The 19,485-nt window shown below is 39.0% G+C and overlaps 1 protein-coding gene across 1 annotated transcript in view; it reads left to right on the plus strand.

Annotated features, from left to right (window-relative positions):
* The window catches only part of LOC109043345 (sensory neuron membrane protein 1), a 35,622-nt gene extending 19,420 nt beyond the window's left edge, over positions 1-16,202 (plus strand). Inside the window, exons 5-10 of the mRNA XM_019060538.2 lie at positions 2,228-2,479; positions 4,128-4,339; positions 5,145-5,308; positions 11,697-11,815; positions 12,621-12,752; positions 15,472-16,202. Of these exons, the coding sequence (XP_018916083.2) occupies positions 2,228-2,479; positions 4,128-4,339; positions 5,145-5,308; positions 11,697-11,815; positions 12,621-12,752; positions 15,472-15,654 (1,062 nt within the window). The 3' untranslated portion in view covers positions 15,655-16,202. The remainder of the gene's footprint in view (positions 1-2,227; positions 2,480-4,127; positions 4,340-5,144; positions 5,309-11,696; positions 11,816-12,620; positions 12,753-15,471) is intronic.
* Positions 16,203-19,485: the final 3,283 nt, after the last annotated feature.

Here is a 19,485-nt window from a genome sequence, read left to right on the forward strand (position 1 = left end):
CTTTAAGCTTATGAGCCTAAAACGGACGGTGTGTCTATAAGCTAGTAACTTCTTTTTTCAGTGTGTGATTGTCGAGAAAAAAACTCAAGAATGAGCTTTTGATACCAGTAATACCAGTGCATAGGTGAATATTTTACAAAGATTTTGGAACATTAGGGAATGGACCTATTATAAGAGAAGAAATTGGTTCAAGTGTGTAATAGGCTACTGGACAGTGGCGATTTTGCAAGTTAGCAAAACTGTTTTTCCTCAATTTAAATCAATTAAAAATATCGATTTTAGGTGAGGCAAGCTGGCTCACCGAGGATTGATTGTTTTACGGTTTCAGGACAGTTTGTCAAAGATGTTTTGTCCGCGCACCTTTTTTGTCCAGTAGTTTACGCCCACACGTAAAATAAGCAACAGTGACTTGGCCCAAGCGTTATATTTTAGTCGGTATGTAAAATATTATTGACAATATGGAAATGAGAAATTGAGAGAAAAGGGGGTGTTGTTATGGTTGGTCATTTTCTAAATGATATGTTATTACTTTCTCCTTTTTAATCATCTCTTTAAATTCTCATTGGTGAATATTTGGTTTTATTTCCATCCTTAAAATATTCGATGTACCATATACCTTATATATATATAGGTACTTTTTTATTTTTTTAAATTTTTTCTTTACAAAATTATTACTTCATTTTGAAAACATTTATATTTTAAAACTTGGCAAATATTTGTAAAACCTTTTCCAAGCGACATTAATCTCAATGAGCCGCAGTTGTGCCGACAGAAACTGCAAAAATGAATAAAAGAGGGAAAAAACCAAGAAGCATGCAATCTTTAGTTTTAACCCATGTGTACATCGATCTTTTAGAGTCAAATACGTCAAATTTTGAGCGTTTGGTTGCGCGTACCCTCGCTGCAGCACAATAAAAGCACAAAATTTAAAAGAAAAAATTAAAGTGCTTTGGAAATCATTAAATTTGACAAGGAATCGCCGATATTTAAAAATCACACATTATATTATTATTCTCCTTTGCTAAATCGATACATATTTTTTTCCCATCAATTTAAATGAGAATAATCAATGCAGAGTGTGCAAACATTTCAAAATCATTAGTTAAAGAACGCTGACTATGCGAGTATAAATACCTATTAAAGCCTAACAGAGCGGAGCGGCGGCGTGCTGCCAGCGCGAGAGGCTCACTGACGCCTACAAACCTAAGTGGATACTTCACGCATTGCACAATGCTTGAAGTATCCACTTAGGTTTGTAGGCGCCAATGCGCGTTCCGCGCTGGCCGCCCGCCCGCTGTACGGCGGCGCCTGAAGCAACTATTTCACAACAGAGGTGTTGCACAGTATTATACGAAATTGAATGTATTAAGAATGACAGGCACCCTTTAAAAGTAGAGATCTTTCCTCGCAAAATAAATCAAGATACTTATTGTGCACAGAAAAAATCTAAGAGCCTTCAGCTGAGGCAAATATAGGGGTTTATCCGGTTCAGGTATAACAAGGTGGGAATTTCTTGAAAGATAATTACGTCCTGTCACACCAAAGAGGAGTAGAGAGTTTTAGTGAATTTTGTCTCATGGAATTGACGCTCCCCCATTTTTAACCAAAACTCTCAATTATATATTATTCTCTATTGGGCCAAACAAACAAAACAAAAAAACAAGCAGACCCTCATTCTTCCAAGAAATTATACATTTTCATGCAAAAACGTCGTGAGCAACGGTCGTTTGTATTAACATGTGGGCCAATTAACTTGGGGTCTCAATTGGCACGTGGACCAAAACTCCCGTGCCGAAACAACGCGTAGACGTAAATTACTGGAAAAAACAAAAAATCGTTGACGAAATGTCCTATAACCTGTTTTACATAAATTTAAGTGGATGAAAAGCGGTGCTGGTGCTGTCATCTATCTTTTTTCCTCAAAATCTTACGCAGGAAACAATTCACACAACGAGACGTTCGGAAACCAACTCTTTTATGAGAAATTAACAAGTATTTTTAACACGATCAAATGGAGGTTTAATCGTACAAGACGTCATTAGAATTTTTGCTTCATCCTCTTTATGAGTTGATTTCTAGACTTCCCGCTTTATGATTCGTTTTCTCGTGAAATTTTGAAGAGAAGGGAGCATGTTACCTAATGCATCAACTCATACCATGCATGCGTCTATTGGCCCATGATTGTTTTGACTGTAAAATCACATGATCAGATGTATAATGATTTCAGGGGCTGGCCTCAGCTATCTTGCGGATGAACCCTGAGTCCATTGGATATTTAGATATGGCTATTCCATTCCTCTTTGGAGACCCTTCTACGGTTTTCGTACCCGTCACGGTTCGAGACCTCCTCTTCGATGGACTTCCTGTTAACTGCAACGAAACACATTTTGCTCAAGCGATTTTCTGCAACGAGTTCCAGAAAAATCCCGGCTTCGTCAGGAAAGACGAGCAGACGTTTCTCTTTTCCATATTTGGAGCGGTAATTTCATGGAAAAACAGAGACCTTTCATACTAGTTTTCTAACGATGGAGAATTTGCACACAAATATTTTATTGCTTCATCTCAGAATGCTTAATGAGCCGAGTTCGCAGTATTTTTCACCCTTTTTTCCTGACATGGGAAATTGGAAAAAAAATAGATTTGAAAGCGAGAAAATGTGCCGCATCATGACGTCATCTGGTGACATTTTCCATTTGAACACATGTATTTTAGCAGATTAGGTTATTTTGTCATATTAACTCCAATAATTGTCGAATTTAGAAACCAAGGATATCCTAGCCACTCAGTTTTCCTACTTAAATCATTTTAAAAATAAAATCCACAAAATTTCAGACACCTGCAAATTCTCTATTGTGGAATTTTTTATACCTAGAGGATCCAAATTTTTTCCTTGGCAGCAATTCATCATTTCCCGAATGAAAGAACGTAACCCCATTCCAAGGTTGCAAAATTTACTCAAACAATTCAATTTACAAGAATGTACCTGTGCAATTTTTTGTCCAAAACGTTTTTGATTTTTTTATAAGATCAGAATAATAATCAGAGAAATTTTTAGTTAGAAATTTCAAGATTTTTCTATTAAAAACGCAATTAGCCAAAAATCAAAGCGTTAAAAACCTTATCCGCTAAAAACCTTACTAACAGTTAGTAAAACAGTTGTTTCAGCCAGCGGGTAGAATGTCCCACCCTGTCGTCAAAAGCCTGTCGGAGACTTTTTGTTTGTCTCAGTTTTTTCCAGAATTTTTTGTGATATTTTCTTGATTGATATGCAGGAAAGTTACTAATTGCAATCTGCGCCTTCCCCCCAACATATTTTTCCCGACAAAGGGTCGTTGAAAAGTTTACGCACTAAATATATCCTCTTCCTCTTTACACGTAAAACGCTTTGAATTCGTTAATACAAACATTTAGTGCCGATTTTCTACTAGAACACATTGATGTTAATAAAAAAAAAGCCAAATGCAGGAATTGAGGGTATATGTTCCTTGGTTGGTTCCGTTTTTTTAGGAGGCTACACATGCTTTACATTGTGAACTAGGTTTACATAGCTTCATACGAAGTGAAATACTAACAAATCTCGAGAATTCAGCGGCATAAATGTGAAAATTGGACGTATTTCTGTTAAATGGAACTAATTGAGTTCCTTTTGAGGATTTTAGAATCCCGGATAGCGCGTTCTGTCAACGTGAACTAAATACCATGGAAAAGTATTGCGAGTATAGGACGGAACGAGTATCGCGTTCCGCAACACCTGCCAATCCAAGCCCCCCTCTCCCTTCCTCCCCCGATGGCACTTAGTTCCGTTTGATAGAAATACGTCCAATTGAACCTTGCCATGAACTACAATGCTCACCGCTACAAGAAATTATGAATACATAATAAAATATGTTGTCGGCACTGAAAATTTTAAGGTAGGTTTGTACCTACCTAGAGGTCAATCCTACATATTTAAATATCAATAAACGATGCTATGTGTATTCTTTCAACTGGCAATTGGATGTTTGCACGGTATTCTTCATTAGCATTGCAGTTCAGACTCTTGTTTCAATTAAAATAATTCAGTTCAATCATGTAATAACATGCGATTCAAACGAAAATCAGGCTATAACTGCTTAAGAATGTTTCAGAGAAACGGGACACCGGATCCGATAATGTTCAAAGTGAATCGGGGTCTGCGGAACCCCCAACTGGTTGGCGAAGTGATGGAATACAATCGAAGCAAAGCCCAAAAAGTTTGGTCGGCGGCTAAATGTAACGAGATCAGGGGCACCGACTCTACCATCTTGCCATCTTTCGTCACCAAAGATGGTTTCGATGTCTTTGCCGCGGACTTTTGTCGGTAGTAAACGTATTATTTACACATAATTCTAAAGTTTAAGTTTATAATTTTACCGAGAAGTAGCTAGGAGATGGTGCAAAAGCTTCAACATCTCATACAACTATTCCAACTCCTATGTCGTTAAAGAGGTATCACATGTATTTGAAGGCGACTTTTTGAGGCACGTTCGAATGTCTTCAATCGGCAGCGACCATGCATTGGACTCTGAAAATACATGCGACTATTTCAAATCCTGTGCCATTAAAGAAGTATCACGCAGAATTGAAGGCAATTTGCGTGCGTTCGAATCTCTTTGATCTGCGGTCATGCATGCAGAGACAGTGCACTGGTCTCTGATATCAAGGTCGTATCGGTTAGCCACAAGAAGACCGTGCATTCATTTCCGATAAGTAATGCATGCAGTTATTTCGACTCGTATGTCGTTGAGGAGGTATCAAAAATATTTTTCGATTAGACACTAGGCTTTGATTTTGAATATGTCTATCAACTCATGTGTCGTGAAAGAAGGATCACACATAATTAAAGGCGATTTCCTCAATTATCATCATTAGACAAAATTTGGTATATGTCTTGAAAGTCGGAAAATCAATGAGAGTTTGGGGATGGGTCCTGAGATGAAATTAAAGAGAAAGGCTCAGGTCTGCTTTAAAGGAGTGTTACAGCAAGAAGAGATCAAAAATGAGAAATTTGTGACTCTTAAAATTTAGAAACCCTTTGACCCTAATTGATTTCGCTATAATTAAACTATGAGTGAAAGATCCTCACCGTAAAATCTGTTTAATTTGCGCTTTTTCTCACATTTCAGGGTGATCAGTTCTAAGTTTGTGAGAGAGCTTGATTACAAAGGCATCCCTGCTTACGAGTACACAGTTGATTTTGGCGATCCAGCCGACTCTGAAAAACACTGTTACTGCACCTCTTACGAAACTTGCCTCAAGAAAAATACTATAGATCTCACATTATGTGCAGGTAAGAGTAAGATCCGATATTCTTCGGCGTAAAAAAAGGGAGCGATAAGGGAGAAATGGAGGAGAGGATAGAAAAGATACAAATAGAGCACAGTGGTCTTGATGCAAAAAAATGCGACAAAAATGTACCCAAACACGGTTTGCGGGGGGGTGAGTCTGTGGTTCGTTTGGACTTAAAATCGTGGAAAATCAAAATCTTGGCTGATCCTAATTTCAAGAAACCAAAATTTGAAATTTTCATGGTAAATGCAAGTATTCTACTGATTTTGATCAGCTTTTGTGTATATATGTTCATGGAACCTGTGTTAATCGGTTCACGTTTTTATTCTTCGTTCAATTCATTTCGATTGAATACAAACCCTTTCGTTACATGCATGCTTTCTATCATACTCTCTTTTTAAACTGAACAGTTCGCCTTCTGCTGCGTCTGCAGCGACTGTTGTTACAAATATGTTGTGCGTGCTGATTATAGCTCATTACATACTCGACTCTCTTAGGGCGTTTTATGTGCGCAAGTAGTGCAGTCCGTCGGAGAGGGAACGAAGTACGGATTGAGCAATCCATTCAATCTTAGCTCTGTTGTTCTCCAACAGGGTGTTCTACTTTTGCACATTAAACGCCTTCAGAGAGTCAAGTACGTAATGAGCTGAGATCAGCACGCACAACATACTCTTAACAACAATTGCTGCAGACGCAGGTGAAGGCGAATTAAAAACAACCGTATAATACACTTTGAAAAACATTTTAGGTCTTTAATTAATATTGTTACTGATAGAACCCAATCATTGAATTTGACACGGAGCCACCTTAATATTTACTAAACACTCAGTATATTTTCCTTTAAAATATATTTCATTCATCAATATTAATGGGAATATTCCATGCGGAGTGTGCAAACATTTCAAAATCCTGAGCTGAAAAACGCTGACTCCGCGAGTTTAAATATTAAAGCCAAACACAGAGCGGAGCGACGTGCTGCTAGCGCTACGCGCGCACTGGCGCCTACAAACCTAACTGGGATACTTCACGCATTGCGCAATGCGTGAAGTATCCCTGTTAGGTTTGTAGGCGCCGATGCGCTGGTCGCCCGTGCCCGGCGGGCCGTGGCGCTTCAAGCAACTATTTCGCAACAGAGGTGTTGCACAATATCATACTGAGCTATAATCAGTACGCACAATATATTCGTAACAACAATTGCGAATTGTTTAGTTAAAAAAAAGAGTATGATGGTAAGTATGCATGTAACGAAAGAGTATGTATTCGATCGAAATGAATCGAACGAAGTATAAAAACGTGAACCAATCAACATAGATTCCAAGGACAAATAAATAAAAATTCTAATCGAAATCAGTAGAAAACTGGCATTCACTTTGAAAATTTCAAATTGCGGTATCTCGAAATTAGGATCAGCCAAAATTTTGATTTTTCACGATTATAAGCCCACACATACCTTAGACTCACCCCCTGCAAACCGTGTTTGGGTACATTTCTGTCGCATTTTTTTTTTTTGCTTCAAGAGACCCGTCCTAGTTACGTTTGATGGAAAATTTTATTTTCGGGGATTTATTTTATACTTCCTTTACGGACATTTTATAAGGCAGAAACAGTCTTTACTCTTTTTCGGCTGTTGATCTACCAATTAGGCTTTAGGTGACGCAATGAGCCAGACAAGTTGACTGATTTCCATTTGTTTGCAAAACAAAATGCCCAAAACGTTGTTCAATATCAACCTACTAGATGGATCAACAGTTGAATGTTAAAGCTTCAAAAGTAGAGGTTGCCACCGTTGCCAAGATACCAATGACGGAGGGTCTCTCTTTGTTTCTGGGCCTTGAAGGAGGAAAGATACGAAGGGGAAAAAGGTGAAAAGGGTGAAAAGGGTGAAAAGGGTGAAAAGGGGAAAGAGATCGGGTAGGGGGGGGGGAAGGAGGAAAAAAAGGGGGAAATATAGGAAAAGTGATGGTGAGAAAGAGGACAAAGTGGGCAAAAATGGAGGCAGCAAAAATGGGGGATAGTGGAAAATTTGAGAAAAAGAAAAAGAGAGACGCATGAAAAAGAGAAAACATGAAAAAAAGGAAATGATTTTAATTTTAAAAAAGAACGTTTAATTAAAAGCAGCAAGCGGACGACCAGTCTTCATTTCCCCGTTTGCGAATGCTATTTAGTAAATAATATCGACTTTATAGCAACGTAAATTTTTATTTCAAAATTTTTTTTTGTCGCAACAATGAGTTTGAACCACAAACTTTAGACCACCACAAGTTCGTTTTCGTTTGACAATTTTAGATTTTATCATTCTAGAATGTTCACGGGGTACTTTCCAAAGCTCCGATATCAATAACTCAATTCGAGATTTTGAGGATTATGGTCAATGATCCTATGAACAATAATGCAGTGAGTGTTAAAAAGAACCAGTGGCGTGGCGTGCTTTGCGATATATCGATTGATGTGTCATTTAAACCTATGAGACGGATCGATTGACAGGGTGTTCGCAACGAACTTCTTAATAATCGATTCTTTACTACGGATTCAAATGGGGAAGCATCGATAATCAATCATTCACGCCATGCCACTCAAAAGAACAGCTCTTGACCTCTGAAGCTATTTCTCATGAAATGTGTGATTCACGCTCCGTGTGATGATGATAGTTAGTGGTCACGACACCGACTAAAACGCGCCTTCAATCCTAAGAGATGCAACGTATCTGACATGTAACTGACCGCAACTCGGAAGCATCCGCAATACTTCAAAAACACCGGAGCAATATCGTGCTTTGGTTAATATTATCTTCGTCAACGCTACGATTAATGTGTTCGAAAATTTTTGTTACTTTACGTTATCGCTGGATCAGTCGAGTACGTTCTTTGAGTTGTATCGGAATAACCCACCAGTGACTTTATTTTTTCCTATGAGATATTTCGGCAGGTATGTGGTATGTGTTTATCTAAACACACAATTAAATTAACATGTCAGTATATCCTCACCTTCCAGCCGAAGTATCACAAGCGCCATGCGACGTTTAAAAATTCCGCCGCCATTTTTTTCTTTTACAGAGGAATTGTTAGTTGAATCTAATTTAGAATTTCGCTGAATTTTATCGGCAGAGCAAAGAAACTTCAGTGAAATTTTTGGACAACTTTGTTGAACGATTTCTCTGTAAAAAAATTAAATGGCGAAACATTTTAAACGTCGCATGGCGCTTGTGATACTTTGGCTGGAAGGTGACAATATGTGATCGATATCTTGGGCGTTCAACTATTGTGAAACTTTGAATTCTCCCCAGTTTGCCCCCAGTGAACGAACATGGCAACATGCACGAGTGGGGAATAACATTTTTGGATCGTTGCACGTCCTTTTTTTGTGCTAACCGACGTAAATTGTTGAGTTAACTGTGTTTTGAATACATCATGTAATTCTTACAGATTATTTAAAGTAAGTACCCCTTTAAAATACGCCCGAATCACTCTGGCAACCCTTTCTACCGCAAATTTTGGAAAAAAACCGAAGTGTAAATTTGAATTTTACTGGTTTTTTTCTATTGATCATTCCGCAATCCTTAAAATGTAAAGCTGCTATAGCGTTTTCAGCCCTATACAATATTGGCTCAGGTTTCATATTTACTAATAGTTACAGCTTTAAACTCTTTTATTATTGATCTATCATGGATGCCTAACATAATTTATGGACGACTCTAACAATAAGATGAATTTTTTCAAAAAGTCATTCGAGGCAATTTACCAACTCCAGCTATCGTGACAAACATAATCAAAATGCGTAGAACGGTGCAAAAAAGTAAGCGAGGCGGGATATATATAGGGCATCCCCAAGGCATATAACGTTTACTAAAATAAGATGAGCTTCTACCAATAATAGAGGTTTTTTTTTTTTATTTTTTCCCCTCTTTTTGTGGCACAAGCCTCGTCACATTATCCCCCCTCCACCCCGACCGATGCATAAACAATATCGTCAATACGTCGATGAGAGATTGTCGGGGATGAAATGTCCGGTTCCTGTCCTAAAAGGCAATCATCGAATTATGAAAATTCGACAAGGTTTTAAATGGATTCAATTATGCAATAAGGAATCACTATCTCTGGCTCCTCCGTAAAAGCACCTTTCTGCGAAGGGGAATCAATGGCACAAAAGTCGTTTCTAAAATGAGCCAAAAATAGTGATTTCTTATTGCAAATTGTAGTCTAACTAACCTTGAGTCGTACATTTAATTTCAAAAGGACATAAGCGGACAGCGCAGCTGGGAGGTAGTTTTTCAGGCCCTCTTGCTCTTGGTAGGACCAGTTTTGCGCTTTTGAACGTTTAAATTTTAAAAATGCCAAATATCGACTTACCAAGATCTGGCATCCGCGCTGACTGCACCGCGTAAAGCTGCATATTGCCGATAAAAAAATTGCAAGAGTCAGCTTTTCCCTCGGGAGGGGCTCCCGGTACGGGGAACGCAGCCCCCGACATGGATTCTGAAGTGGGGGCGCGGACGCCGAGTCGTGGCCGTAAATCGTGCCCCCCCCATACCGGGCGGGGGGCTTTCCGGCGGAAATCCGGCAACCCCGCAACGCGGCTGATCGGCGAGTGTTTCCGTGCAGCCTGTCGTTGTTGATTTAGGATGTTTATTTGCCGAGCCTCTGCGGCCGTCCCTCCGAGGGGACAGGGACGCAGTCCGACGTCAACTCGATAATTTTTAATGCTACTAATAAGGATTTACGCGGGAAAATTCGATCGCTCAAAAATTGAGGTCAGCCTCAATCATGAATTTTAAATCGTGGAGTTAAAACCAACGAGCTCTGCTGCCCGGTAAATCTAAATATCCTCATTTGAACCGCATTTAGCAGAAAGGAACCAGGCCACATCGGTTATTTCCAATTTTAAGTGGACAATTTACGACGTCATGTCCAGGCAGTTATGCTGGTATGGACATGTGCGAAGAATGTCGGAGGAGAGGATGCCCAAACAAGTTTTGTGAACACCAAGGTGGGCAGCGGGCAGCCCCTGGGGGTTGGGCTTCTTGGTTGTCAGGTGTGGTAGCCCTGGGGAGGAGGGGGTTGGTCTCCTTGGATGTCAGGTTGGGCAGCCCCCGCAGGGTTGGGCTCCGTGGACGTCAAAGGGGGCAGCCCCTGGGGGTTGGGCTTTCTGGTTGTCAGGTGGAGCAGCCCCCCGGGGGGGGGGGGGTTGGTTTCCTTGGATATCAGGTAGAAAAACACGTATTACATTGCTGAAATCCGTACCCTGTTGCCTGACTGGGTCAATGATTTGCCTTCAATCGGCAGGGTATGCAAAATGACTGTCGTGACGCACGAATAGTGGTATTAGAATTTTGCATTAAGATTACACAGTGGGTTGAAGGCGCTCTTCTGTATCGTATCTAAGTGGCCCTGTACAACGATGTTGAGCAGAAATGTTCAGAATTTTGGAGTCTTCAATCGAGCCCGTAATTTTGAAAAATGCCCGAAGAACATTATTGCACGTTCCAAGATTTTTTTTTCTAAGTCTTATTTAAAAAAAGATTGTCCAAACCCTCGGTTTAGATGGCTATTTTCAATGGCTGAAGTTTTTGACCGAACAACACATCACCGAGAGACTTTGTGAATTTTCCTTTAATATAAAGAATACATTCACAGAATTTCCAGTTAGATTGTTGTACAGTTTCCCGGCAAAAAATACAAATAAAGGAAAATAAAGCGTGAGACGCGATGAGGCATTCGGGTGGTAACGCTGAGTCTCATTAAATTTGTCCAAATTTAAAGGCAAATCTATGATTTATTTGCTACATTTGCGGTCACTTTTGAACTGAATTTTTTCTCCGCTACGTCTCGATAACGTCACCTTCTGGCCAAAGAAGCGCCATGCAACGTTTTTAAAATTTCCGGCGCCATGTTTTATTGTTGAATTTGTTGGTTGAATTTATTTGAAAATGTCATAGAAGTTTATCGGCAGCACAAAGAAAACTCTGTGATGTTTGCGAACAGATGGCGCTGGTGATACTTTGGCCGGAAGGTGACGAAATCAGTGGCGTGGCGTGCTTTGCGATCTATCGATATTTCCCCATTTGAAGCTGTATAATCGAATTTTAAGGTGTCCGCTGCGAACACCCTGTTTATCGATACTTTTCTATAGGTTTAAATGGCAGATCAATCGATATATTGCAAAGCTTGCCAAGCCACAGGACGAAATGCTGATTCTTGCGAGTTTTTGGGTTTCATGCACAAACGAGCGCAAAAGAGTCATTTTTTTCTGGCTCTAGTTTGTATGACGCAGCGAAACACGTGGAGCTAACACCGTCCGTGGAAAATAACAGGTGATCCGAGATCCTTTCAAGAGTATCGCGTCTCAGCCTCAGCTAACTTGAAAATATTCACGAGTCTCTCTTCACCTTCCAGGCGTTCCTTTCGTTGTGTCTATGCCGCACTTCTATCTCTCAGATCCAGAATACGTCAATGCGGTCGGCGGACTAAGTCCTCGCAAAGAAGAACACGAAGTTGTCTTCGTTGTTGAGCCCGTAAGTAACCACTCATCAAAGCATCGACCAATCAATTGGACTGATCACGGAGAAAAAAAACAGGGTTATTCGACGGTTACCACGGTAATAATGTCACACGGGATTCCACGGTAGTAGAACCGTGGATTTTGGTAACATTATTGATGAGCTCAGTAGCATAACCATGCTCATAATAGTATGTCTGTGCCCACAGTAATATTACGGTGAACACAGTCATATCATCGTGCTCATCGTTACAAGAATCAAAATCCACGGTTCTCTTACCGTGGAATCCCGTATGACATCACTACCGTTGTAACGGTAGAATATAACTGTGTTTTTTCTTTTCTCAGTGATTATTTATCAAATCAATTAATCGAAAATCTATATTTTGAGGGGAAATTGTGATTGAATGAGCTTTTCTCTCTGCATTAGATTCCCAGTTATTTGGATGTTAATGCGCGTTGGCTGAAAATTCCAACTTGCTGTCTATAATCTCTATTTTTGTCGTAAAGTAGGTGTTTTTTTGTTTTCTCTGGTATAATCAATTATGTCTGATTTCAAAATAGCCTTCTAAGAGAACATATATTTTTGAGAGGGTTAGATGGTAACTAGAACGTACCAGGAATATATTCATTATTGGTCAACTTCATTGAATCGAATACCTTCCATTAAATCACATTGATTAAAATACAACCTATACATAAATAAGACATGGATTGGATCCGAGGTATTTTACGTGAATTTGGAGTAATACCTATAAAAAAATCCAGCAATATTATGTTTGAATTTACAGAAGTATGTGTTAATTTTTAAAACATTTCAGATGTCCGGCACTCCTACAATGGCCAAACGGAGGGTTCAGTTCAATATCATTTTATCTAGAAATTCTGAAATAACACTCCTGCATGATTTGAACGAGAAGCAAGTAATACTGCCGCTTTTTTGGGTCGATGAGGTACTGCCTTTATGTTCATGTATAGCCTACTTTGATTCATTCGTAGTGATCTTGAATTGAGTGGCTCGTATAGAACATGGCGCATTATAGAACTTTTTGCTAAATCCAGAAATACGCGTTTAAAGTTTCAAAATTAGATGGAGCCTTATGGCGGAGGAAAGTTCAAACTCACTTTTTTATACTTAAAAATCTGTATTTAGGCGTGCATTTCTCATAGTATATTTATTGAGACTGGTTGAAATAATTAAGATCCCAATTTTTCTTCAAAAACTGCACTTATGCGCCTTGTCCTTCAAGCTCCTCAATTTAAAACTCATAACAACATGGAAATGTTTTTTTGCAATTGTGGAATAAATCAATCGAAGTTCCAGTGAATAACAAATGATCATTAAGTTGAAAAATTATTTTTTATTTTAGATTATCGCTCTCCTTTATATTATGAAATTTCGATCGAAATGTGAACAGAACTTTTTATCGTGAATTTGTTGAAAATAAAATGATAAATGACCGCTCTAAGACAGTTAAGAAGATACCAATCTAGTCAAGAAGATTGAAAATTATATTAAAGTATATGAAGTTAGCAGACTGTGAAATTTGAATGCTATTCTCAGGTGTATAACAGTGGATGTATCACGCTGTCTTCTCAAAGACCTTCGGACGAAAACCAGAGACATCCGAAATCTTATTGTATATCGCAAACAAATTGTAAAATCAGGCATTTTAAACATCTAGGAAAATTAATAGTCAATTATTCTTCCTTGGATTGAAATTATGATTCTTTGCCTAATTTTAGACAAAATAATTCATTGCTCCTGCAAAAAATATTCTCTGTAAAAATGTGGCGAGGAGATTTTTAGTTTAAACGATTTTTAGCTCCTGGACTAACAGTTATCTTCACGGAGAAAAAAGATTAGTGGCTGTGACTATTTGTGGTTGGTAAAACAGGATTTAGTTTCACGCAACAGAAAAATTAGAAACTATTACTCATTGAGTTAGCGGCCTATGCTAACCCGAGTTGGTAAATGATGATCTAGTGCTCCTAACTGGGACCGTGATACCACTTGACATACCGACTAGTCACAGAAACCCAACTCCTTCGCTCTCAAATTTACCAACCCGGAATAGTTGCATTGTCCACCACGTCAGGTTTGCTTACCTTGAAATATGGTAAACAAAGACAGCACTAAGTTGTATTTTACGACCAATCTGGAACTTTCAACATACACTTATTTGAAGGTAATGCGTACTATGAAATAAGTTGCATTTCTAAAAAGAATTGGTGGGAGAATCAAATTCGAGATATTAATTCTGATGTAAGTAAATTTATGTACACTCTAGTGACTTCTGCATTTCTTGCTTAAGATCCTAATAACAATTTTACTGATGTAGATAAGTATGTGTATTTGTTGTTTCCATGCTCCAATTACTAATTACAAACTAAGAAGTTATACTTGTTCTTTTCTGAAAATGTTTCTTCAGATGGAAAAATTAGGTGTTTCCAGTGAAAACTAGTCAAAGTCAAGTGTTAGTTCAGAATTCGATCAGGCTCTATCCATTGAGTTCTTAAAGATTAAATTAAATAACAAAGAAAATAAAGTACCTGCGTAAATGAGCTAGATGAATTAAAAATAGCAAACAGTACAGTATTAAGTAAAAAAATTAATTAATTAATTAGGTAAAATAAAAATAAATTTAAAAAATCTACCTAATAAATAACAAAATTATATGAAATTTAGGCCTAAGCAAAAAATTGCAAGTAAATCGGTATGGATCTCATAATATATTGTACATCTTGGCGGAAAAATCTAAGTTGATTGCAGAAATTCTAGTTTTTCGACAAAATCAAAGTTATATGCCGATTTTTCGTCGCGATGATCATCGCTCGGTTTTAGCTTAATGCTTAGGGTTCTCGGCTAGTAGTAGGTAGGTTGTAGGTTCGAACCCCGACAAAGGTGAAAAAATAATGTCGCCAAAATACACTGGATTAGCCTCCGAGAGATTAATCTTTTTCATTTTTCACGGTTTCGGTGAGTTTAATTGTGCATAATCGTTTTATTTGGGGGAAAAGGGCTCTTTTCCAACACCTTCTGTTACAAGCCCCAGTTTTTGTGTGCCGCCAGATTGGAGCTGGAACAATCTCGATTCATTCTGTAAACCAGGCATTCAATAAAGCCTACCAGGCGTTTATTCTTACATAACAATACGAGTAAGGAGTGAAACTTTAATACTTGGCAAAATTTACCAACCCGCGTAGTCGGAGAAGGCAACCCGCCCGCCCGTGACACCGTTAGCCATACTTACCAACCCGCTTTGTTCGGATCAAACAGGAGTGTAGCTATGACGAAAACGAAATAGGCGGGTTGGTAAACATAGCCCTTTTCCTGGTTGCGGCCACCAATCTCTTTTCTCCGTGTTGAAACTGTCAGCACGTCAAAAAACAACTTTTTTTTAGAATTTTAATGTTTACACGTATAAGAAGCATATAAAGAGAATAAAGCAAAGAGAGTTTGTATATTCGATAAGTTATTTTTCCCAAAATATTGTAAACTCGCGAAATGCACACCATAAATCTACAGAATTTCGGAAACTGTCAAGGCTGTGTGCCTAAGCATTTGATAAAATGCCTAATTTGACTAATTGCCTGCGACTTATAACTTTAATCATTGATTTCTGCAAACCCATTAACTCCTCAGCACTGTTAACAATTTTGCGTTTGCAGGGGGTTGAGCTCGGAGAGAAATATTTGAGTCAACTGAGAATGCTAACCGGACTGCCAGGGATGGTGAACATAGGAGCTATCGTCATAGAGCTGATTGCTGGAGGTCTTGTCATAGCCGCCATGTATATCAAGTTTGGACGTGCTCGTATGGGGAAACAATCTCCAGAAGGAAACAACCAGTGAACATAAAAAGCGAGGGAAAACGTTTGCACCCCGGTAATAAAAGCTTGGTTATGTGTGACAGTGTGGTAAGGTTCTCCGTATCGGCCGTGATATTTGGTTCATGTAACCGTCCACTCTCAATGGAGAATTTGCACACGCAAATTTTATTGCTTCATCTGAGAGTGCTAAATGAGCTGAGTTCGCAGTGTTTTTCATAATTTTTCTCTGACATGGGAAATTGGAGAGAATATAGATTTGAAAGTGAGAAAATATGCCGCCTCATGACGTCATCTGGCAACATTTTACATTTGAACACATTTATTTTAGCAGATTAGGTTATTTTGTCATATTTCCTGCAACAATTGTCCAATTTAGAAAACATGGATATCCTCGTGCTCAGTTCTCCTAGCAGTCATGCCAAACCGGGGTTATGGGGGTCCAATGTTTACAGTCCAAAAAATCCGTCTTTTTGAGGTTCTTATCTTCGTAAGACTTTAAATATGACTTTTTCATCGTATGTACTGAGAGACTGAGACTCACAGTGACAAATAAATGACATATTTCCTTGGAGTACATATAACTCGTTTTAATTCCTCCTCTTCGATGAATACTCTTTAAATAAAAATGCACAAATAGCTTCACTGTGCATCGACGCATTTTAAGTACATTTTGCAATTCAGAAGTACAATTTCTGGTTCAGTTTATAAATGATGTATATGCCACTAGTTTCCGTATGCACAAAAGTGTTTTTACAAATAAGCCAGAAATTCCCAATTGCAAAATGTAGTTCAAAAACCAGAAACAGCTAAACTGTAATTGGACTGAATTTTGCAATAAGGAACTACAATGGACCACTAGATAAGGTACGAATTTCAGCATTCTGATACATGTTTCTTAACCAAAATTTCACGTAGAACACGATGCACACAACGAAAATTACCGAAACTAACTCCTTACGATGATATTTAATGATTCTTGATGCGTGAATTCAAACCTCCCGCTCATGAAAGCTCAATTCTATCCGTGATTCACATCGCGCGCTAAACGTTATCATGACAGTCTCTACGATATACAAATCTGGCAACCTCAATCTTGACGCTTTGGCTCAGCTATAGCAAATTGCTTATAGTTTGAACAACACATGGTGGGACATGAACATTGCTCGACTGAGAAGCTTGCTAAAACCGTTGTAGTGCGCAATTTGATTCACGTAGAGCTTTGAGTTTCTTGTGAGCGGGCAGTTCAAATTCCTCGTAACCAATGTGAAATAAAAACGTTAATATCTTCGTTAAGAGTTGGTTTAAGTAATTTTCGTTGTGCGAATCGTGCTCTACGTGAAATTCTGACTGGGAATATGTATCAGAATGCTTAAATTCGTACCTTGTCTAGTGGTCCATTCTGGCATCAATGCAACTTTGTGTGGAACTACATCCAAGATTCTGTAGAAGGAGAGCAGCTGTCGGTGCGCCCCGTGCAACAAGCAGGGAGCAGGGAGCAAAGTCAAAGATAGGATGTGTTCTAGAGAGCTTAATAAGAAACAATGTAAAAGTGAGCGTGATTCCCTTCGCGGAAATGGGAAAGGGCGGGATTTTACATTCTGTCAAACGGAACTATGTGCCAACGGACGACAACTTACGAGCCATGGGCATGTGACAAGAGCGTTGTGCACAGGGCTCATTAGTTAAAGCGGGCGTCACTGGTGCTATAAGGTTCAGTTACACGATCAAATTGAGCCATCAAACTGAAGTTCTGATTGGTGAAAAAAGACCTGAGGTGAGGATGCGACCAATGAGAGGCCCAATTTGATGGCTCAATTTGATCGTGTAACTGGTGCATTATAATTAACTCGAATAATACCTTAAAACTTTCTGTGAATTAGCAACGGATTATGAGCCACCTGCTCATAAAAAATTAAGGCCGAAAATAGCATACGATAGTTATATTGTAAAATGTGAATAATTCCGGAGATAAAACTAAGTGATGTCAAATGTAGTTGGGCTGATTCTGGGTTTAAACTGTCCGAGAAATCGACTCATTGTCAGTCTGTGCACATGAAATCGATAAATATCGATTATTTTACAGACACTGAGTAGGCTAAGCTCGCACGTGCCAACTTTTAAGAATCGCCCTACGATACGCGCTTATATTCTCCGGAGGAGAATTTGGACTATTTTGGGTTATGTTGGCAACCATTCGACGGGAGGGCTAAGTCCTCGCCAGCTCTTTGTGAATACTTGGGCCTGTGACATTTGTCCGCCTGGATGATTGCACCAGCTGTTGCTGCGCCAGATCTTTCACTGTCCAATGGTGTCAGCTTCACAGAGCTGTTTCAACGGTTGAAATTTGTTACGCTGAATAGTAGAAATGCAAAACATCTTAGGCACAATTGACCTTGATCGATAAATCCCTGTTTTAGCAATGCTACTTATGAATTATTTGATGAGGAGGGGGAGGGAGATACAAAAAGCACACGTACAGTACGATCCTAAAGTCCTGCACTACCAGCACGAGGCATTATCTCTGTAACTTTTAGCCAAATTGAGATAAAAACTTGAAATTTTGAGATCGCTTATTTTAGGTAAAAAATAAAAACGACTTTCGGGAACCCCAAAATTATAATAGGAGTCGGCAGTCCCTATCTTCAGCATGTAGACTGATGCTAAGGTACACTTTTGGGCGCTTCTGGGTACCAGATGCGCCCTTTCCAGCCGTTCGGGTCTCCGGATGTAACATGTACTATGGTACATAACCTTTTGCTTTGTGGGTAATGACGCAATTCTGGTACACGCGCGATGAAATTTGGATTTTGTTCTTCTCTGGTATTTGTAAAAATTCTCGTGGAATGTTTTGCTTTTAACATAAGATCCGCGCACGGACGTATTACCTAGTTAAATTATTCTAGGGCCTCGTTATGCTTGAATGCTTATATCCCAGGCAGTACTTTGAATAACAGGAATAGACCCTTCCGTCTGTAGTTAGGAAAAAAAGTGAGGAAAAGACAAATTATTGAAAATCCAACCATAAGATTCCGAGAAAAGTGTACCTTAAAATAAAAAAAAAACATTGTTTTGAGAAAAACCTGTAAAAAGTTGTGAATAAGCACTTAAGGGTTGCATCACCAGTCACGTTTGCCACAAAACGTCGCATGACTTATTCAATAATGATCAGATTTACCTTGTAAAAATTGGCAGTAAAATCTGTGTTCCAAAATACCATAGACCTAAAGCCAGCTGTAAGATTTTCAATAGCTTCTATAGTCGGCTGCACAATTTCTTATAGCCTTTTATAGCCGATGGCGATTAAGCAACAGCCAGGCAATGAAGTGTATGCTAAATGTTACTAATTACGGATGCCAGGACATAGTGAGTTTTTAGACTACCGTTCTATTTTTGGGCCGTAGTATCTTGATTTATTTTGAGCGGAAAGCTCCGTGCTTTTGAAGGATGCCTGCCATTCCTAATATGTTGGAGCGCCTTCCATTTCGTATGATACTGTGCAATACCTCTGATGTGAAATAGTTGCTTCAAGCGCCGTGGCTCGCTGCGGCGCGGCGGGCGGGCAGCCAGCGCGAAAAGCGCATTAGCGCCTACAAACCTAACAGGGATACTTCACGCATTGCGCAATGCGTGAAGTATCCCTGTTAGGTTTGTAGGCGCTAGTGCGCGCTTATCGCTGGCAGCACGCCGCGCTCCGCTCTGTGTTAGGCTCCAATTTATAATCTCGCGAAGTCAGCGTTTTTCAACTCATGATTTTGAAATGTTTGCACATCCTGTATGGATTATTCTCATTTTAATTGATGAAAAAAAAAAATATGTATTAACTGAAAATATATTGTGTGTTTTGTAAATATTA

Source organism: Bemisia tabaci, chromosome 3 (assembly GCF_918797505.1).
Source record: "Bemisia tabaci chromosome 3, PGI_BMITA_v3".
NCBI classification, from domain to species: domain Eukaryota; kingdom Metazoa; phylum Arthropoda; class Insecta; order Hemiptera; family Aleyrodidae; genus Bemisia; species Bemisia tabaci.